At 42.1% G+C, this 21289-nt stretch overlaps 1 protein-coding gene across 12 annotated transcripts in view; it reads left to right on the forward strand.

Moving 5' to 3' along the window:
- MCF2L2 (MCF.2 cell line derived transforming sequence-like 2) overlaps positions 1-21289 on the forward strand; it is a 207885-nt gene that overhangs the window by 85751 nt on the left and 100845 nt on the right. For all 12 annotated transcript variants that reach the window (XM_074367088.1, XM_074367109.1, XM_074367099.1 and 9 more), the window contains 5 exons: positions 3470-3594; positions 4920-5034; positions 5453-5572; positions 12347-12538; positions 14804-14995. In XM_074367088.1, the coding sequence (XP_074223189.1) occupies positions 3470-3594; positions 4920-5034; positions 5453-5572; positions 12347-12538; positions 14804-14995 (744 nt within the window). The remainder of the gene's footprint in view (positions 1-3469; positions 3595-4919; positions 5035-5452; positions 5573-12346; positions 12539-14803; positions 14996-21289) is intronic.

Here is a 21289-nt window from a genome sequence, read left to right on the forward strand (position 1 = left end):
AGGTCACAGAAGCAGGTAATTTCCCTCATGGATCTCAAAGAGGGTGATTCTCACCTGTTAGTCTTATTTAGACCAGAAAATGGGACCTTGACCTTTAGCTCTCAGATGCTTTAGTCAACTAAGAACACTGTACCATGTATTCATTTAAATAAGATAAGACTCCCATTTGTTGTTATTGTTGTTAAAATAAGAAATCTGAAAGAGCAGTAGGCCTTTTTCTCATTGTTCAGGAGGAGAGGAAAGTGCCAGTGGCCCTTCAGTTATGTGACAGAGCAATCTTTACAAACACAAATACTGTTTAGTACTCAGTATTTGTTCCATTCAGTATTCATTCAGTTTTGTCTTCAGAGGTGACAATTCCATCAGTAATACCAGGGTAACAAATAATCAATCAGATAATCAATCAGATAATCAATCAATTATAAGTTATGTTCATAGGCCCTAGCAATAATTTTAGTCTTAAGAGTTTTTAAGGACCCCTTTGTTCAAATCTACTTGCAGAGAACGTAAGTTAGAAGTGGGTAGGCACAGTGGGGAGGGTATAGCCCAAGCGGTAGAGTGCATGCTTAGCATATACAAGGTCCTGAGTCCACTCCTCAGTACCCCTTCTAAAAATAAATAAGTAGGTAAACCTAATTACCATTGCCACTCCCCCCCAAAAAAAGAGGTGGGTGGGCACAGAGGTCTTGATTTTGCATAGGAAGACAAAATTGGTATTATAAATACAAATAGGTATTTCAATAGGTACAAAATACCATAGGATATTTCGAAGTTAATACCTTAACATTCAGTATTTCGATCTAGTTTTATGTCACAGGAAGATCTCTCTCAGCAGCGGCTGAGGAAGGGGGATGCCTCATCTCTTTCAAGGACTTTTTCCCTAAATTATGAAGATTTGCATTTTAAAGGCCAGATTCTGGAATTCATTTGTCAGCAGTATAAACAACACAGGGGAGTAGAGGTTTTTAGTGGCAAAAATTGGGTAAATAATAAAAGTGGAATAATGAGTGTAAAATATTAATCATCATACATTGTCTAGGCTCTGATTGGTCCTTTTACTTCCCACCTTACTTCCACTCCCAGCCCATGACACAGCTGAGCATGAAGGCCTGGCATATAGTAATAGTTCTTTATAGTAAATACATTCTAAATGAAGGAATATCTATGTTCATGCTTGCCCCTGTCATAGGGAAAAATACCCCCAAGAAAATTTAAATTCTTTTGACCCTGAAGTGGTCCCCCATGCCTTGCTAAGTGGTCTTCTTCTGACCAACTGCTTGTTTTCATAATGATGAGTACACACTGGGACAGCCATACCAGTTGTTTAAAGGATTAAAGATTTACATCCCTTGAGTACCTCACTCCACTTCCCTGGCCCATTTTCTAGGACCCACGAGACCTCCTCGTGAGTCTGGCAATTAGAGGGTTAACACCTGGACCACACTTGGCCTCAGGACTGTTTCAGCATTGTGTCTGACTTCTGTGCTGATTGATCAGTGCTTGCTCCATACAGATATTAAATATTTTGAATTGTCACCACTGTGAACAAGGACAAACTCCATTTTGGGGTTTGGCAACGTACCTTTATGCTTTCCAAGTACTATAGTTCCTCTATCTTTCCCTCCATGTTTACGGCAGATTTTGGTAACCCTACAGAAGCTGACTATGTGGCTTGGTCCCAAAGCAGAAACCAGGTCACGATTTTTCCTTGTATTTTTTAATTATGTAAAGGAAACACACAGTGTATAATATCACCTGCTACGATTCACCTTCTCTCTCACACACACTTTCCTCACACTCTGCAGCTTTTTGGCTGTATTTCTCTTCCAACTTTCCCCCTCTGATGTCTCCTTCTTCCCCTAGCAACATGCCCCTTCCTCTTTGATCCCTCCACTTTTCCTCCCAGTTCTATATCACACACTTTGTGTGTGTGTGTGTGTGTGTGTATAAATAAGATAATGGCTAATGCCACAATGCTGCTGGAATGCTGGAAGCTCAAAGGCACTTAAGAAACTGGGTAGGAAAGCCAAGACCCTTCTTCATGTGTAGGAGGAGCAGGGAAAAGCTAAGAGCAATTACTAACAAGTGCTTTTTTCTCCCCCATCATATCTTGTCTTTATCCATCTGCAACCTGATTTCTTATAGACTGTTTTTAATTTATCCAACCTACAAATATTTAATGAGCACTGATGAGATAAGAAATGAGGGCCGATACTTGAGAGTGGAAAAAAAATGATATGTCCAGTTCCCAGGCAAGAATACCAGCCAAGTGGCTGACTTGGGATGTTACCTGAAGAGGACAGAGCCACAGGGAGTGTCCCAACAATTCTGAGAGACTAGATCAAGGAAGTCAAATCTATCAATAGCCAGATTCTGGGATGAGTTTAAACTGGGTATGGATTAATAGAAGCCTTCAAAGGGGTAAATACAGGAGTGGGATGGGAGACAAGGAGCAAAGGCATGGGGTTGAGAGGGCGGGGCTTCTGTGTGACCAGAGTGGAGAATATAAAACTCCTCCCACAGGGAATGTGCTCCGAACCAACCGTGTGAAGGCTGGAGGTGGCTGAGCCTGGTGGAAGAGATTCAGTGATCCTGTGCATCAGGGTGATTGTTCTGTGACTATGGAGCTATTCTTACCTTCAGGGCACACCAAACCAGAATCCTGTGTGAACCAGGAACCAAACCCAGAATTCCTAGCAACAAAATTCTAGGCCAGCCTCCACCCCTTTTGGCTTACCTTATGGCCAATGCTGAAGGCATTGAGAAACCACCTTCACTGCGTGAGTAGAGGCCTAGAGCCACTAGATTTGGAAGGACATAGCCTGACATCTTCCCCAGTTGCAGCACCCTAGGTCCCCATGTCAAAAGAGAAGAATACAATTGCCTTGGAAATATGAATCTTTCCATGTCAAACTGAAATTTCTGCCCATCTCTGCCAAACTTTGATAATTGAACAAGGCTGTACTTTGGGGCCAGGTAGGAGAACTGGCAGATATTTATTGATGAGACCAGATGAAGTTTTTTTTCATGGTCAATAAGTAGTTATTACATTATTACTGCATGGTTGTTTCCAGCACTTAACACTAGGTATCTGTCATTTTCTTGCTTCTGGTTACTATCTTGGACTAGAACCAATTTTATTAACTAATTGCTTTTAATTTCCAGTAAGAGCTTGAGATATACACAAAAACTTAACAGTTGTTGCTTTTGGAAAGGGAAAGTAGATGGGCTGTGGACACAAGACTTACTTTTTCCAATATATGCCCTTTTATATATTTTGAATTTTGTATCACGTGTATGCTACTTAGTAGGAATAAGTTAATCAATTTAAAAGATGCAGCTTGACTTCTTTATCATTTAATTTCCTAAATGAAAAATTTGCTGATCTACCATTCTCCTCACTTCAAATCTGCCAAGAATTTGTTTTCGTTAATTCCCTCTGAGAGAGACTGTATTTTCCTTTCTCTAGGATAAGCTGAAATTACTTGGAAAGCAAGGGGCCACATTGCTGTCATGCATTCAAGAACCAGCAACCAAAAGTCCCTCGAGCAAACTCAATCTCAATGAACTTGAGAATGTAGCTACCATGGAAAGGTGAGTGAGAGAGGTGGAATCTGCTTCTCTGGGAGGGAAACCATATAAAACAAGATGATATGAGACAACCAAGAACATATTGGAGCAGCTACTGATGGGTCTTGGTGGGGTCAAAAAAGAATATTTGAGACAACAGAAGAAAAACCATGGTATCTATCTGGCATCCATGTACAGAGATCTTTCTATGAGAATACTGTTCCCTCTTCCTATGATATGCTTTCATCCCAGGATGTCAAGGAAGATGGTAGGATTTATTGAGCTTTATTTCCCAGTAACAGTTTGGGTGGGTGCTGTGCTTTGCACACCTGTCTTCTCAGGTGGAAAGAAATAGGCACAAAGGCAGTTTGGTGCAGCCACTATGGAAAATGGTGTGGAGATTCCTAAAAACACTAGGAATAGACTGACCATATGACCCAGGATTCCCACTCCTGGGCTTGTATCCAGAAGGAACCCTACTTCAGGATGACACCTGCACCCCAATTTTCATGGCAGCACTATTTACAATAGCCAAAACATGGAAACAGCCTAAAATTCCGTCAACAGGTGACTGGATAAAGAAGAAGTGGTATATTTATACAATGGAATACTACTCAGCCATAAAAACCGACAACATAATGCCATTTGCAGCAACATGGATGCTCCTGGAGAATGTCATTCTAAGTGAAGTAAGCCAGAAAGAGAAAGAAAAATACCATATGAGATCGCTCATATGTGGAATCTAAACAAACAAAAACAAAAACAAACAAACAAACAAAAAGCATAAATACAGGACAGGAATAGACTCATAGACAGAGAATACAGACTTGTGGTTGTCAGGGGGGCAGAGGGTGGGAAGGGATAGACTGGGATTTCAAAATTGTAGAATAGATAAACAAGATTATACTGTATAGCACAGGGAAATATACACAAAATGTTATGGTAGCTCACAGAGAAAAAAATGTGACAATGAGTGTGTATATGTCCATGTATGACTGAAAAATTGTGCTGAACACTGGAATTTGACACAACATTGTAAAATGATTATAAATCAATAAAAAATGTTAAAAAAAAAAAAAAAGAAATAGGCACAAAGGTAAGGTTACCTGGGGCACATTTTGAAGCACAGCAGCTGCATCTGAAGTGAAGTTCCTGCCTAGCACTGAGGATGTCCTGACTGAAAAATGGAAAATGTGGGAACCAGCTGAACCACGACAAAGTCCTAGGTGGCACAGACTTCCGTGATGAGATTACCGCAGTTAGTAACACTGCCTGAAAACATGGGTGTTATCTACATGAGCCTGAGGAAATGAATGCTAACTGCTTGTCCTTTCTCATTCTCTCTTCAGGTTATTGGTTCAGTTGGATGAAACAGAAAAGGCTTTTTGTCAGTTTTGGTCTGAGCATCACCTGAAACTTAACCAATGCCTACAACTACAGCACTTTGAACACAACTTTTGTGAGGTGTTATTTTCTTGCTTAATAGAACTTCCTTTTATGGTTCAGTGACTTCTGGTTCTCTCTTCCCTCTTGAACTCCCTAATCCAGCCCCCTTTTTATACCTTTGATTCCTCTTCTCACTTTTTCAGTGGGATAGCAATGTTCTAGAATCCTGTTTTCCTTTTGGCATATTTCAGTAATGGTTTACCTTCCTTTTTGATCAATGAGCTGTTCAGTGTAGTTTTAATAGTCCATCTGTATGTGTCTGAGCACCCCAGCTTAATCTGAAAGCTAATGAGTTGTATTTTTAAAAAAAATTTATGTAGATATGCGCATGTCCTGAATCCTTTTTGGATTTTCGAGTTGTCTGGAGTATAACAAACTGAACCTCCTGATGGGTGCTCATTGGCTTATTTCTGGACTTTTCTAATGTGTCTTGTAGGTTAAGCTTACCCTGAAAAACTTGTTGGCAGAGCAAGCAGAGTTTACAGACATCGGAGACAGTGTGATGCATGTGGAGCAACTTCTTAAGGAATACAAAAAACTGGAAGGAGAAGGCCAGGTTTGGCTTTTTGCTGTTTTTGTGGACTGGGAGGGAAATCACTGTGGATGGTGACAGATCATGGTTACTCATTATTGTTAGTAGGTTACCGAAAGACATGGGAATGCCCAAATCCTGCCTTTTTAGTCACCCCACTGTCACTCCAGGTCCCCAAGGAGATGTGCACGTTCACAGCTATGAGGAGCAATGCGGACAGTGCAGAGCTCTGTTAAGACTGCTGGAGCCCCCATCTGAGGCTGGAGGAGTAGAGGGGATAGTGAGAGTTTCAGGTGGCCCTGCCCACTCGTGGGGTGGCAGCGCTAGTGGAGGAGTGGCAGCAAATAAGGTTACAATGGGTGCATTACCCACTGGGCCGGATATGGGGGAGGGGTTTGGTAGTAAGGCGGGGAAACTTTGAAAGGGGAAACCAGAAAAAATACCTAGCTTTATAATAAGCAAGACTGTGAAAAAGGGGAAACTGGCCCACATTAATTTAATTTAATTTAAACAGTTTCCCAGATCTGTACACAAATCAGTGCTTAAGAGTGAGCCAATTTAAATCCTTACAAATTTGGCTTATTACAAATTAAGAAATCCCAGTCATCTCTTTCCAGAGAAGTTCCTTTCTGCTTTTCTTTAATTAGGTTCTCTATATTTTTGTCTCTTGGGAACGAAGTCCTCTGTGGTTACCCCTTCCTTTCTGAGTTAATATGGAGACGTATTTCCCCAATGGTAATTTTGTAGTGCTAGAGATTTGATTCTCAAAGTGTAATCCTCTGGCCAGCAGTGCAGATGCCACTTGAGTGAGAACTTATTAGAAATATGGAGAAATCTCAGGCCCCATCTTGGAATCAGAATCTGCATTTTAGTAAGATTCCCAGGTGTTTGACATGCACATTGTATTTAGAGGTGTCCTTCCCCAAAGAACAGTAACAGATGTAAACCAAGGCCACTCTGGCTTTGAGAGTTGTCAGTTATGAATTGAGAGCTGGAGGTGCTTTTGCACACACGTGAACACACAGACTCACCTGTGCACCCAGTGAGAACTCTTTGTTATCAATAATTGTTGACAGCTAAACACTTTAGTACTGAAGGCATGAGTCATCAGAAATGTTTACTAAACAATGAAAAAAAGTGAGTTGCTGTATCTGATAACTATGTCTCAAATTCTCCAAGATAGTCCCAATTTTATGTAATTTTAGGTTTTTTTCAAGTGAACTCCTTATTAAATGTAGATACTATATATTTTCACTTACATACTTTCATATTTTAGGGGAAAATACCTCATTAAGCCCAGTGCCTTTATTTTTGGTTTGAAAATTTTGGTCATAATATATATGTATATCATGAAGGTAGCTACTGGCCTAGCAGGAAGGTGTTCTCTCATCACCGGCTGTTCCTACAGAGGTTACATTCTACTGGGGAGAGACAGACAAGTGAAAAGTAATCAAATTTACGATCATATCAGAGTGTGACAAGTGGAGTGAAGAAAATAAGAGGGTTTAACAGAGTGACTGGGGGTGCTGCTGTAATAGAGTAGTTACAAAAGGCCTCTCTGAGAAAGTGACCTTTGATCTGAGATCTGGATAGCCATGCAAAGATTTAGGGAATAGCAGTCAAGGCAGAGAAGTTGCAGGCACAAAGGTCTTGAGGTAGGAATGAGGGTGGGAGTCCAAGGAATGTGGCTGGAACCTAGTGAGCAGGGAGCAATGGCGGTGAGGACTGGATTTTATTCTCAGTGGAATGGGAAAACATTGGACGGTGCTCTGGGTTGTGTTTTAGATACTGGAGGTGGATCTGCATGACTGCATCCACATTCTCTCTTCTGCTCACCTCCTTGGACTTGTCATCTTTCTTACATACTTTAAAAATCACTGGCCAGGGATAAGAGTGAAACCTATGGTCATGGGACATAGAAATGTTCTGTGAACCGTGACCCACCCTTCACAGGCAGCATTCCTAAACCAGCTGGGCTAACCCACTGCAGACGACTCACAGAGCCCAGGCAGATTGGTCTTACCCGTTCTGTGCCTTGCTTACCCTGTTTTTTACTTATTTTCTCAAGGATGCAGAAGACCTACTCCTCTGCCTTTGAGGGAACCAAGCAAAGCTATCTTAGTATAACTGGGATTTTTTTAAACATATCTTCACTCAGATTTCTAAGAGGCATTGCTTCTTCAAGTGATAAGGGCTTGACTAGTCTTTCCATTTTGTCCTGTGAAGTGTTAAAGGGAAAAAGTGATGTTTGGGTAGAATCCACCAAAACCTGCTTCAGGTTTGACCTTCACTCAGTACCCAGGGATCAGCTTCCTTTTCAGCACAGCCACACACTGATTCCTGGGTTGTTGCCAACTTCCTTACTCTGTGCAGTGGTATCATCCTCATGGTTAACCTCTGAGCCAACTCACTAACCAGACTCCTCTTGCATACTAATTGAGCCTGTTCATTTATCCTGTTCTGATTTGAGGGTTTAGCAGTGTTTTGAGTGCTCATCTCTAATTCTGAGAAACAATGGTCTCAGTTCCCCTCTCACTTCTTTAAAAGCAGAATTTGCCGTAGAGTTTTGTCTGTGAGGCATGCTTGGGACTTTGGTGAGGGGCCAGCAAGGAACAGATCAAGACAGGACAAGGAGAACCAACCCTTTTTCAACCTTGACATCTCCTTGCAAGGCCAGGGGCCAGCAGTTACACTAGTGTGTCCATGAAGGCGTGGAACCCAGATCATTAACTTCCTAGGGATGTAATGTAGCTGGAGGGGCATGGCTTTTTTTTTTTAATGGAAATTTTCAAACACACACAAAAGTAGATTGGCTAATATATGGAACTCCCAGGTGTATACGGCTCCGTTTCAACGACCATGAACTCTCTGCCTTTCCTGTTTCATCTGGCCCACTTCCTCATGCGTGCATCCCATTCCTATGCCATTATCTGTGGGTCCATCCTGGGTTCCCCATTCCAGTAGTATCACTGCCTTTTCACCATTTTCTTCCACAGTAGTCATTTCCATCTTTCATCTATTACAGCAGTAGAGTCGTTGTTGGGAGAGGGGAATAAGCTGTTATTACAATACGGATTTCTGAATTACTTGCTCCAACTTGACTATCCAGCCTTTTGGTATTTTCAGCATCTGAAAGATGCCCTGGCAGGCTTATAGTCAGAGCACCTGATTTCAGTCATTTCTTTTTCATTATTTCTTTTTCAGTTTGTTGCCTGATTATCTTGAGCAGAAGCTGCATAGACTGAAAAATAAACTGCAGCTGGAAGGTTTTATAGCAAAGTTCTTTGCAGGCACCTGAAGGATCTGATAGTCAGGGCTGTGCAGCCATTATTCTAGCACATATGGGGAGGCCAAGTGGTCTGGAAGGTGGCAAGACACAGGCTTTGGTGTCAGGCAGAACCGAATTCAAATTTCAGCTCTAACAACTACCAGCTGTGTGATCCTAGTCAAGTTTCTTAGACATCCCCTCATCTGTAAAATGGTTGCTAATAATTCCTACCTCACAGAGTCCCTGGGAAGATGAAATCAGTTAGATGTGTAGTAAGGGCTCTGTGAGCGCCTGGAACGTAGCAGGTGGTCAGCGCTTGGAAGCTATTATTATCCATTCATTTCAGTAGAGCAGTCTTCCAGCCAGTGGTGGCTCCCATGTTATTTATGGATCTCTTTCCATAATCCATTCAGACATATTACTCACATCTTTCCTCCAACATCTCACGCATTTTAAGAACAGTTCTAAAGGGCGATATGCCGCTTGCCAAATGCAGGACAGTCTGTGACCGCCACCTGAAGAACAGCCTTGGTGAAGTTCCCTTGGCCCAGAAGACTTGTGCTATTCTTAATAAATTAGGCAGCTGGACTTTAAAAAAAAAAAAAAAAAAAAGAGTCAACAGAGACTTCCTGGCCAAGTTTTCATGCTTCTATATTTGACTAAAGTCAGACAGGTTCAGTCAACCAAATGAGGTCTCTAAGCTCAGGCAGGACAATGCAGCCGTTTTTTTCTGTGTGTGTGTTGGTTGGGGCCACATTCTGGAGCCAGACTGCTTGAGCTTGAAGCCTGGCTCTTCTCTTTCCTGCCCAGGTCACCTTGGGCCATCGTGTCTCCACTCCTCTTTTGTAAAACAGCGCCTGCATTAAAGGGTTGTAAAGGGTGAAAGGAATAACCAGTGTAAGCGTTCAGAAGAGTGCCTGGCATATAATCAGCTCTCAGTTCTCGGTGAATGTTAGCTGCTTTGTTAATATCACAGAGGTAGTGAGGTAGATTCTGGGCTGCAGAACGCTTCCTCAGTTCAACCGCAGTGGCTGAGCAGTTCTAGCAAGAGTGTCTCACCCGTCCTTTATTCATTCTGCAAATATTTATTGATCTCCTAATTCCAAGGAATTAGCATTGTAACCTCCTTTGGGCAATGGTGACCTGTGAGTCTGGGCCTTTGCTGTTTAGAACAAGTGCACTGGATACTTATTCCTGAGTTATTTTAAATAGCCGCTGCTTGATTCGTGCCACTTTGTTCCCATATCATTATTCCTTTTTTAGTTTCGCACAACAGTCATTTATTCTTAAGTACCAAATATGTGCTGTATACTGTTAAAGTTGAATACAAGCTGGCGCATGCCCACAAGAGTCTGTGGTGTAGTGTGGGCAATAGATAACTGACCGCAGCACAGTCAAGTTCATGCTCTGATCAGGAAAGGCATAGACTGCTGTGGGAGCACAGAGAAGGGTCATCAGAATAAAGTGGGGGAGTCAGAGGAAATTTCCTGGAGAAGATGAACTCTGAAGTGTGATTTGGAGTTAGCTCTGGAGATGTGTGGGTGCATCAGGGGTGAAGGATGAGGAAGCAGGGGCTATGAGGGAAGGGCGGGGCTTTCTACACAGAGAAAGCAATTAGAGAAGGCATGGAGGCCAGAAGCTGCCTGAATATTTGAGGAATGAGTCATTAGTCCGGTTACAGTGGAGGACGAGGGTGACAGAAGTGAAGGAGGAGGAGGCACAGGTATGACCTAGATAATGAAAGGCCTCCCGTGCATTGCTCAGGAGTTCGAACTTTCTCCTGAAGATGACAGGGAGCCAGGAGAGGGTATGAGACCCGGGAGTGATGTAGACACGATAAGACGTTGTGATGGAGATGCTGCTGTGTCAGCAGTGTGGCGCGTGATTGGAAAGAGAGCCTGAAGGAAATCAAAGAGGTGACTGTCACAGTCAGAAAGCACCAAGGTCTGAACACACAGTGACAAGGAGGTGGGAGGGAAGGGCACAGAGTTCAAAAGGTATTAAGAAAGAGGTGTGCTCTGTGGGGCTTGGTGAATGACTAGCTGGGTAGGGCACAGGGGTTTTGAAATTGTTGAAACCATAAACCACTATAAACTAAGAGAGGGGCACGCTGTCATCACCCAGAATCCTCATGACTTTCTGTGTTACTACAAAAAGCTAAACCAGGACAAATGTAGCGTCCTGGATGCTCAGTGTGGTCAGCGAGGGTGTGTGTGGGCTTTCCGTTCTGGAGGCCTTTGGGGACTTGGTTGATTCAGGTCAATGTTGTTCACACAATTCCAACCAAGCAGCCTCCCCTAGTTCACTGGTTCATTCATTCCTTTATTTTATTGACCAAATATTTATGGGATGCCTACTAAGTGTTCTCATGGAGTTTAAATATTGGTGGGAGTGGGTGGAAGAAGGAGGAATCATACATTAAAGAAAAGAACCATTTAGGCATGGTGAGCCATTCAGATTAGGGATAGGTGGGGTAGGAACCCTCCTGACAGTCCAGAGGCCGGTCACGGGCCAGCCTTGCAAGCAGGCCTTTCTAAGGACAGCAGTCTCAGGCTGCTGTGTTAACTCTTCTGCGCAGCTCGGCTAGCGCCTTTTCAGTGAGCCTTTCCCTCACCATCCTATTTACAATAGCAACTACTCCTCTCCCTGTTTGATTTTCTCCATAGCACTCATCACTATCTAAGATATTATATTATCTACATATTTGTTATTGTCTGTGTCTCCTACTAAAATATAAGGTTCATGAGGGCAGGGATTTTTGCCTGCTATGTTTACCACCAAACCCCCAGCACCTGGACAGAGCTTGGCACATGGTAGGTCCTCAATAATACATAGTGAATGAATTAAAAACAGAAAAAAACACAGTACATGTGATTAGGACAAAGTGAGCCATGCAGAAAGAGGTAGGGGATGCGGTTGCTGAACAGATGAGGTCAGAGCGAACAGGGACCTTGTGGGTTACAGGAAAGGCTATAGAAAAACATATTTCTCATGATCCCCCATAGGGTTGCCCACAAAAGATCTTTACCATTTTTGCAATCTCAGCTCACTCCCCACCTTCCTCCAGGCCATGTGTCTGTCCCTTTTCTTTTTCCGTTTAGTTGACAAGAGAATTCAGAGTCTCCAGTTCTGTGCAATATAACACTTCATGCTCTTCTGCCCTAGAACTTACCACATTTGTAATAATCTAATTACTTGTATAATTTATTTAATATGTGAGTTCTCCATTGGATTGAAAATTCTTGGCTCGTTAACACTATACCCTCAAAGCCTAGCCCAGAACTCAACAAATATTTGATAGACTGACTCTCTCTCCTTCAAATTGCAGATGACCCTGAACTAGGTGAGACTTCCTGGGGACCTTGAACCACCCCAGCACTTTCCCAGGTTCCCCGCCCCAGGCTCTTGGCCTAAGACCTGACAAGCATCTCTCTAGCCTCCCTCCAGGTTTGGAGCACACAGTGCCAGGGGAATACCAGCCTCTCCGTGACCTGGCTTCTGATGCTTGACTGTGAATGTTCACTTCACAGGAGCCTTTGGAAAAGGCCCAGCTGCTTGCAGTAATTGGGGACCAGCTCATCCAAAGCCACCACTATGCAATGGACTCCATCAGACCCAGGTGCACAGAGCTCAGGCACCTCTGTGATGACTTCATCAATGAAAACAAGAAAAAACATGAGATTTTAGAAAAGTCCTTGGAATTACATAGACAGCTGGACAAGGTGAGCAAAACAAAGCCGTGACCATGATGTGTGTAAAATTTTCTGAAAAATGGTCTTAATCGTACTTGTCCACCCTGCCTCACATGATTGCTGAGAGGATGAAGTCTTTCATGTGAAACAATTCTCAAGAGGCATTAAAAACTGTGCAGATTCTAGGTCATGAAAGTATTGAAGGTCAAAATGCCCCAGCCATCCCACCACATCTCATTAGAATGAACTAAAGTTCATTTTCTCTGTGTGGACTCAGACTTACAGAGTGTGTTTTGGCCTGGCCCTGCGGGACATTTCTTGAGAAAGATCTTAATTAGAAAGATCTTAATGGCCTCATCTTACAGAGACAGAAACTGATATTCAGCATGGTTAAGTCAATGGGTCCCAACATTTGGTACATGAGGTGAGCTTGCTATAATTGCAGATTTCCTGATGTACCACTCTGGAGACTGATTCGCTAAGTTTGGATGATACCCAGAAATCAGTATTTTCATCATTGCCCAGGTGATTTGGTGTAGGTGGTACGTGGACAACACTGAGAAACCCTGGGATAAGATATTGCCCAAGACCACATGTAGGGTAAATAGGGGATCGCAGACTTGAAGTCAGGACTGCCAAATTCCAGCCACCGGGCCCCTTAGACTAGACAGCAAGGCTGTATGCAGAGCCCTCACAGGAAGGGGGCGTGGACCCTGGTGCCCTTCAGCAGTGATTTCTGAGGCCAGGGCCTGGTCAGCAGGCCCGTGACTTCTGGAGTCATCCCTGTCAGCTGTTCCCAGGCAACACAGAGCTCACTGCCATGAGTCAGCACACTCCATAACCACAGTTGTTTCTGATGGCGCGGGCACCCACCCAGGCTGTTTACATCATCCCATTGCCAAAGGGATTTTAGTGTCAATGAAATATACCTGTTCCAGAAGCAAGTGGCTCAGAAGGGCCTGGTGCACAGCTTGCTCTGTGTGCTGAGCTCTCTGCAGGATTGGCTGCTGTTTTCCTTATTCAATTTCTGCTCCAGAGATAATAGCTTAAAGCTGGTGTGTGTGTGTGTGTGTGTGCGCGCGCACGTGTGTGTGTTTGTCCGTGTATCTGTGTGTGTCTGTGTCTGTGTATATGTGTGTGTCGGAGAGCAAGTAGCTGCTGTGACCCTACAGAAGACTCCAGCTTAGTGTTTTCTGCAGATCTAGGCTTGATGTTTAAAGAGCACATTTTCACAGTATATATCAAAGCATAATTTCATCTGTTTTTGGATTTTCAAAAACATAGGAAGGAGGAGGAAAAAAGTTACTCATGGATACCTACCTGCATACTACCCCCCTCCTCAGCCCTACACAATAGGAATCATAAGTTTTTAAATATCTTTATTATTTTCTGTTATTCTAAAAGTAGTACACATCCAGTGTAGGTAATTTAGGGGAAAATTACAGGCAAATTTAAGTTGCCTGTAATTTTCCTACTTAGACATAACACCTTTGGAGAGCTCCCTTTTGCTTTTTTCTCCTCATAGTTCTTTTACAGAGCTCTCAGGTAAATTGCGTAAATGGCAATGCAGATGTACTTGCACTGGCAGCTTCTTTTCATGTAAATATTCAGACAGCACAAGGACCCTTGTCTTTCTGTTTAAGTTTTTAAAAAATTGAATTGTTAGAATTCATCACCTATCTGTTTTCATTCCAATGTTCTGGAAAATTTGGGTATTGCTGTTCTGAGTTACAAAGCTTTGCATTCTTAGATGCTTCCCTTGAAAAGACAAATGCTAAATAATGCAAATATGGACAGAGGAAAGTGGTGTGTTTGTTAAGAGACATTCCCTCTCCCAGGAAGACCCCACATAGGAGCCAGGTCTAAAGCCTTATTATGCACCATGTGCTTTTGTAACCAATTAGGATACAAGACAAGCGGTCTAAAAGGTAAACCCAAAAAGCCATCAGTTTCATTTGTCTAAGATTAGACCAAAGGTAGAAATACACAACTCTTTCCTTTGAACATGTGGCAATTACTGTCAGTGGGGAAAAAAAAAAAAGAATGCTCATACGATTCCATTTTTTGAATGGGTGGCTTCCCTAAGAAGTGTACAGATGTAAAATTGGTTTGGGCTTGTGTAGCTTATGGTTGTATTTACAGTGATTGGACCTCTAAACTTGATACTATCACATGACAATTTCCCATTTTCTCAGAATCCTCGTAGACCCTATATGAGCTCAGACCTCTTGAGGATTGTAGTGGCTGAGTTGTGGGCAGGCTAACTGCACAGGGTACTATGTTTCCTTCCCAAAGGTCAGCCAGTGGTGTGATGCGGGAATCTACCTCTTGGCTTCTCAAGCTGTAGACAAGTGCCAGTCCCGAGAAGGAGTTGACATTGCCTTGAACGACATTGAGACATTCCTGGACACAGCAAAAGAGTACCAGTTACCCAGCCCCAAGGAGTTTTACAGCGAGTTTGAGCTGATCCTCACCCTTGATGTGAAGGTAATGTTTCTGGGTTATTTTGATCATGTGGTTGGGAAAGGCATGTAGGGAGACTTTGCCTGTTGCCTGAGAAAGTCCATGTAGGATGTGCTGAGCAGGTTAACCAGTTCTTGAATCCTCAGGTGGCCTCTTAGACTCCTGGTTTGTGCCTCCTAGCAAACTGACCCTTCATGGTCTGACTCAAATACCACCTTCAGTCATTCATTTCTCTACGAGTACCTACGAGCATCTTTGATGTATCAGGCACTGTGCTGAATGCTGAGGACACAATTATGAGCAAAAATAGATGTAGTTTCATCCTTCATGGAACTTACAGTTTATGTATGGGAGAGACTGACATTAGTAAACATCAAACACAAAACACAAATATGTGTTGCAAGCTGAGATAGGTACTCTGGAGGATGGATTCAGGGTCCTATTGGGCATGTGACAGGGGAACTTGACCTGGACTGGGGAGTCAGGGAGGTCCCCTGGGAAGCGCCACTTGAGCCAAGGCCTGGAAAATGAGTAGAGAAGATGGGAGAGCCTTTCTGGAGAAAAGGAACAGCATGTACAATGCTGCAGGGCTACAGGAGACTGGCACAAGTGCAGAACCCAAAAGTCAGGGTGGCTGGAGTACAGAGAACAAGGAAAGAGTGTCTGGGGAGAGATTAGAGAGGGGCAGATGAGATGGGGCTTTGTGGGCCATATGAATGAGTTTGGTCTTTATTCTAAGAGCCACTGAAGGGTTTAAGCAGGGGCATAACTTGATTAGATTCGCATTTTGAGAGGAACACTCTTCTGTTAAGCCAGCAGTTACAGACAGCAAACCTTCCTCTCAGATCCACATGACCTTGTATTTACTTCTGCTAGAGGGGCTTTTTTATGTCTTTTGAGCATCTGGTTCATGTATTTTCAGGGTTCTACACACTCAAAATGATTGAATAGAGTTTGGTGTAGGCACTGTGTACAAAGAGATGGGCAGAACTTAGGGAACCCGACATGGATAGTGAAGGACCCTGGGCTAGCAAGAAGCAGGGAGCAGTTACCATCCCTAAACCTGAAAGACAAAGGGGAACCCAGGAAGCATTACAGCTATGACTGTAAGAGCTGTGGCCTTGAGCAGAGGAATGCAGTCACTGGGGAAGAAATATATACCCCTACTTTTCTCCCTCCCCTTCTCAGATTTCCTGGTAGTGTGTCCCATTGGCCAAATCCAACTAAAGACCATGGGCATCTAGTGAGCCCATCTGATGGAGTCGTAGAGGTCAGCTTCCTGGGACACAGAGCAATATGTGGAAGATGTAATGGGGGATCAAACAGAATACCCAGCACATATAACTTTTTGTAATTAATTTTAGGTGACACCTCGAAGTCCATCCAGGGATTCAGGCTAAGAATCTTGCTCTAAAATGATACATAGCCCACTGTATTCTAGTTACTTTTTTTTTTAATATCTGTCTTGTTTATTACACTGGGAGCTGCAGTGAGTCAACAGCCTCATCCATCTCTGTGTCCCTGTGCCTAGCCTGTGCCTGGTTGCCAATCCATGTTTGTTGAACAAGTGGGTAGACAGGAGGCAGAGTGGGCTGAGTGCCATGGAGGCAGCTTGGTATGGGGTTGTACCTTAAAAGTAATGTTCTTTCCCTGACTCCTCCCAGTGAGTTTTGGTGGTAAGGTGTGATCTTGAGGTGGTGTGTGTGTTTGTTGCGGGGTGGGGGGTGGTTAGGCAGTTTACCTTCCCCCAATACAAAGACCCTTTACTTCCCAAAGAGAAGGCTCACCTAGTGTCAGTACTACATTGTAGAACCAGAATCAGTAGCCCCAGTTCATATTCCTAAGGCAGAACAATCCCACTCAGCTCCACGACCATTAGCTTCTCAAATAAGTGTATCAGGTCAACCAGGGAGACTTGTAGCCACAGCTGCCATTCTGACCAATGTCAGCAAACTTCATGACCATACCACTCACTAGGAAATGAATAAAATTTAACCAGTCACCTCTGGGAAACAGGCAGAAACATGGAGGGAAGAGAAGAACAGAAGAAAAAAAAATTTAATCCAAAATGGACCAAAAAAAAAAAAAAATCCCCAAAGCCCATCGTTTCTTCTTTTGGTTTAGAGTAAAATTCTAGGTTATAATATTTAAATATCTTGTTGTGTCAGAGGGCTTTGTTCACTGAGGAGTAATGACTTGATTATCAAAACAAATAATCTATACATATAAAAATAATCCTACTTATATGCATATACACTAGTTGGTTTAAACATATGTATCTCCTTCCTTGGGTAGTTGAGAGGGCCCGGAAGCAATGAGACCCCCATTATCTATGAGCACACCTACCACCGAGATCTTGGTTTCTAAAACTATTCTCCAGTAAAAGAAAACTGGGCTCCTTAGAGCAATGGCTGATTCTAGGACTGGACCAGGAAATATACAAAATAATTATAGAACAGGAGATCAAAATATTGGAATAGGAGGATGCCAAGCTCACCTCCCCACACAAACACATCAAAAATATATCCACATGTAGAGCAATTCTCACTAAAAAACAAATTGGAGATTGGCAGAAAGACTCTTCTGTGACCAAAGCTGTAAGAAAGATCCACATGGAGTTGGGCAGGAAGGAAAGAGAAGTGATCAGGTTCAGGCCGCACCTCTAGGAGGGGACACAGCAGAGGAGAGGGATTACACAGGCTCAGAGAACCTCTCTAGGGAGTGAGCTGTTTGAACCACATATAGGGAATCTCAGTCCTGGGGTCTGACACAGGGAGGATGCCTCCCTTAGCTGGTTTGAAAACTAGTGGGCTGGCAGTGGGGCTGTAAGAAACCTAGACTCTGCTAGTGAAGAGTGGACACATGCTTGCTTACTTCTGAAACAAGGCAGAAGAAGCAGGTTGAAACTTACCAGGGCTCTGGCTTGTTTCCCACAACTGCCCCAGCATGCACCTCATTCCAAGCCAACCACTTGCTCTGGCCCCATTTCCTCTGTGGTTCAGCTCCACACCAGGGTGAGAGCTGCTGCGGCTGAGGGGAATACACAGTTGTTGGGGACTAAGCTGGTTTGGACTCAGCACAGCATCTGAATCGGACAGGGGTGGCCATTATTGGTATTCACAGAGACAGCAGATTGGGTGCTGTCTGGAACTATGACTGGTACTGGAACTGCCACAGCCCATACTCCCCCATGCCAGGCACCTTCTCCAGCCTCTCTTGCTGCAGTGCTGCTCTCCTCAGGGGCAAAGGTACCAATACTAGGAAAGGGGAAAGCACACACTTAGAGGGAATAGAGCCAGTTTGGACCCAACCCTCAGGGTTTCTGTTCCAGCAACTTAGGACCCACTCCTGCCCCCAACAGGGGGTGGTATTGGCCACTGAGCAGAGGAAAAGCTCTGGTTCACATCTGGCTCTGGCTCTAGCCCCTCCATCTCCAGCTCCACCTCCTATCAAGGAGATAGCTGCCAGCCCACCCTGGGGAAAGACATAACCCATGCTCACTTAATATCTGGGTCATCCACCAAAGCCACTGGGCACCCACAGACTGTATAGGGATGCTCCCACACAAGGATATCCCTTCAAGCCTGGCATAGGTTACTGTTTCACCTAATTTCATAGAGACAGAGAAAGTTAAGAAAAATGTGAAGGCAGAGGAATTTGTTTCAGATGAAAGAACAAGAGAAAACCCCTAGAAAAACAACTGATAAAGAAATAATTTATCAGATAAAAAGTTCAAAGCATTAGTAATAAGAATGCTAACTGAACTAGGGAAAAGAATAGATGAATACAGTGAGAATTTTAACAAGGTACTAGAAAATATAAAAAAGAACCAGTCAAAGGTGAAGAATACAATAACCAAAATGAAAAACACATTAGAAGGAGTTAACAGCAGACTAGATGATATATAAATATGCATAAGTGATCTGGAAGATAGATTAATGGAAATTACTCAATCAGGACAGCAAAAACAAGAGCAAATTTTTTAAAATATGAGAACACTTTAAAGGACCTCTGGCACAACATCAAGAATACCAACATTTATGTTATTTGGACCCAGAAGGAGAAGAGAGGAGGAGAAAGGTATCTAAAGTGTATTTGAGAACTTGTGGTATATTTATACAATGGAATACTATTCAGCCATAAAAAAGAATAAAGCCATGCCATTTGCAGCAACATGGATGGAACTAGGGATCGTCATTCTAAGTGAAGTAAGCCAGAAAGAGAAAGAAAAATACCATATGATATCACTCATATGTGGAATCTTAAAAAAGAAAAAAAGACACTATGAACTCATCTACAAAACAAAAACAGACTCACAGACATAGTAAACAATCTTATGGTTACCAGGAAAAGGGGGTGAGAAGGGATAAATTTGGGAGTTTGAGATTTGCAAATGTTAGCCACTATATATAAAAGTAGATTTTAAAAAACTTTCTTCTGTATAGCACAGGGAACTATATTCAGTATCTTGTAATAACTTTTAATGAAAAAGAATATGAAAATGAATATATGTATGTATACGCATGACTGGGACATTCTGTTGTACACCAAAAATTGACAAATTGTAACTGACTATACTTCAGTCAATCAATCAATTAATCAATCAATCAAGTGTATTTGATGAAATAATGGCTAAAACATTCTGAGCCTGAAGAAGGAAACAGGTATCCAGGTACAGGAAGCACAGAGAGTCCCAAAGAAGATGAACCCAAAGATACCTATATCAATACATATCATAATTAAAATGGCAAAAGTTAAAGATACAGAATCTAAAGACAGCAGGAGAAGAACAAAGAATCATATATAAGGGAATTTCCATAATGCTATCAGCTGATTTTTCTGCAGAAACTTTGCAGGCCAAAAGGGAATAGCATGATATATTTAAAATGCTGAAAGGGAAAAACCTACTATTTGGGATACTGTATCCAATTATTGGCAATATTATCATTAAGAATTGAAGGAGAGATAAAGAACTTCTCATATAAGTAAAAACTAAGAGTTCATCAATACTAAACTGACCCTAAAAGAAATGTTAAAATTCATCTCTAAGTGGAAAAGAAAAGGCTAAAATAAGAAGTAAGAATCTATAGAAAAGGAAAAATCCCCCCAGTAAAGGCAAATATATATTGTAAAGGCTGTGGATCAACCACTTGAATAAGCTAGTATGAAGATTAAAAGACAAAACATTATCAATTCAACTGTAACTGTGAAGGGATAAATATGAAAGTGTAAAATATGACATCAAAAACACAAAACATGGGAGAGAGAAGTAAAAAAATACAGCTCTTTTAGAATTTGTTTGAACTTAAATAAGTACCAGTTTAAAACAAGTTAATATAGTTACAGATTAGCATATATGAATGCCATTTGGTAACTACAAATTGAAAACCTACAATAAAGACACAAAAACCAGAGAAGTAACACATGCAAACCACTAACAAAAATCATCAAGCCATAAAGGAAGAGACTAAAAGAAGAAGAAAAGAACAGAAAAAGAACTACCAAAACAACCAGAAAACATGTAACAAAATGGAAATAAATACAAAGCTATCAATAATCACTTTAAGTATCAATGGTCTAAATGCTCCAATCAAAAGACATAGGGTAGCTCATTGCTGCTTACAAGAGACATGCTTCAGAACTAGACACACAGACTGAAAGTGAGAAGATAGAAAAGGATATTTCGTACAAATAGAAAGAAGAAAACAGGGGTAAACACTCATATGAGACAAAATAGACTTTAAAACAAAGTCTATAGCAAAAGATGAAGAAGGGTACTATATAATGATAAAGGGATCAATGCAGGGAGAGGATATAACTCTCAATATATATGCACCTAATATAGAGAACACCTAATATATAAAGCAAATATTAACAGATGTAAAGGGAGAATTTGACAATAATACAATACTAGTAGGTGACTTTTAACACCCCATTCATATCAATGGAGAAAACATCCACACAGAAAATCAGTAAGGAAACTATACTCTTAAATGGCACGCTGGACCACTGGACTTAATAGATATCTACGGTACATCTCATCCAAAATCAGCAGGATGCACATTTTTTTCCAAGTGCATATAGAATGTTCTTCAGACTAGATCACATGCCAGGCCACAAAACAAGTTTCAACAAATTTAAGAGGATAGAAATTCTATCAAGCATTTTTTGTTTTCTGACTACAAAGGTATGACACTAGAAATCAATTACAGGAAGAAAAATGGGAAGAACACAAACATCTGGAGACTAAACAACATGAACAAAATTGATACGCCTTTAGTTAGGCTCATTAAGAAAAAAAAAGAGATAATCCAAATT

This window comes from Camelus bactrianus, chromosome 1 (genome assembly GCF_048773025.1).
Source record: "Camelus bactrianus isolate YW-2024 breed Bactrian camel chromosome 1, ASM4877302v1, whole genome shotgun sequence".
NCBI lineage: Eukaryota > Metazoa > Chordata > Mammalia > Artiodactyla > Camelidae > Camelus > Camelus bactrianus.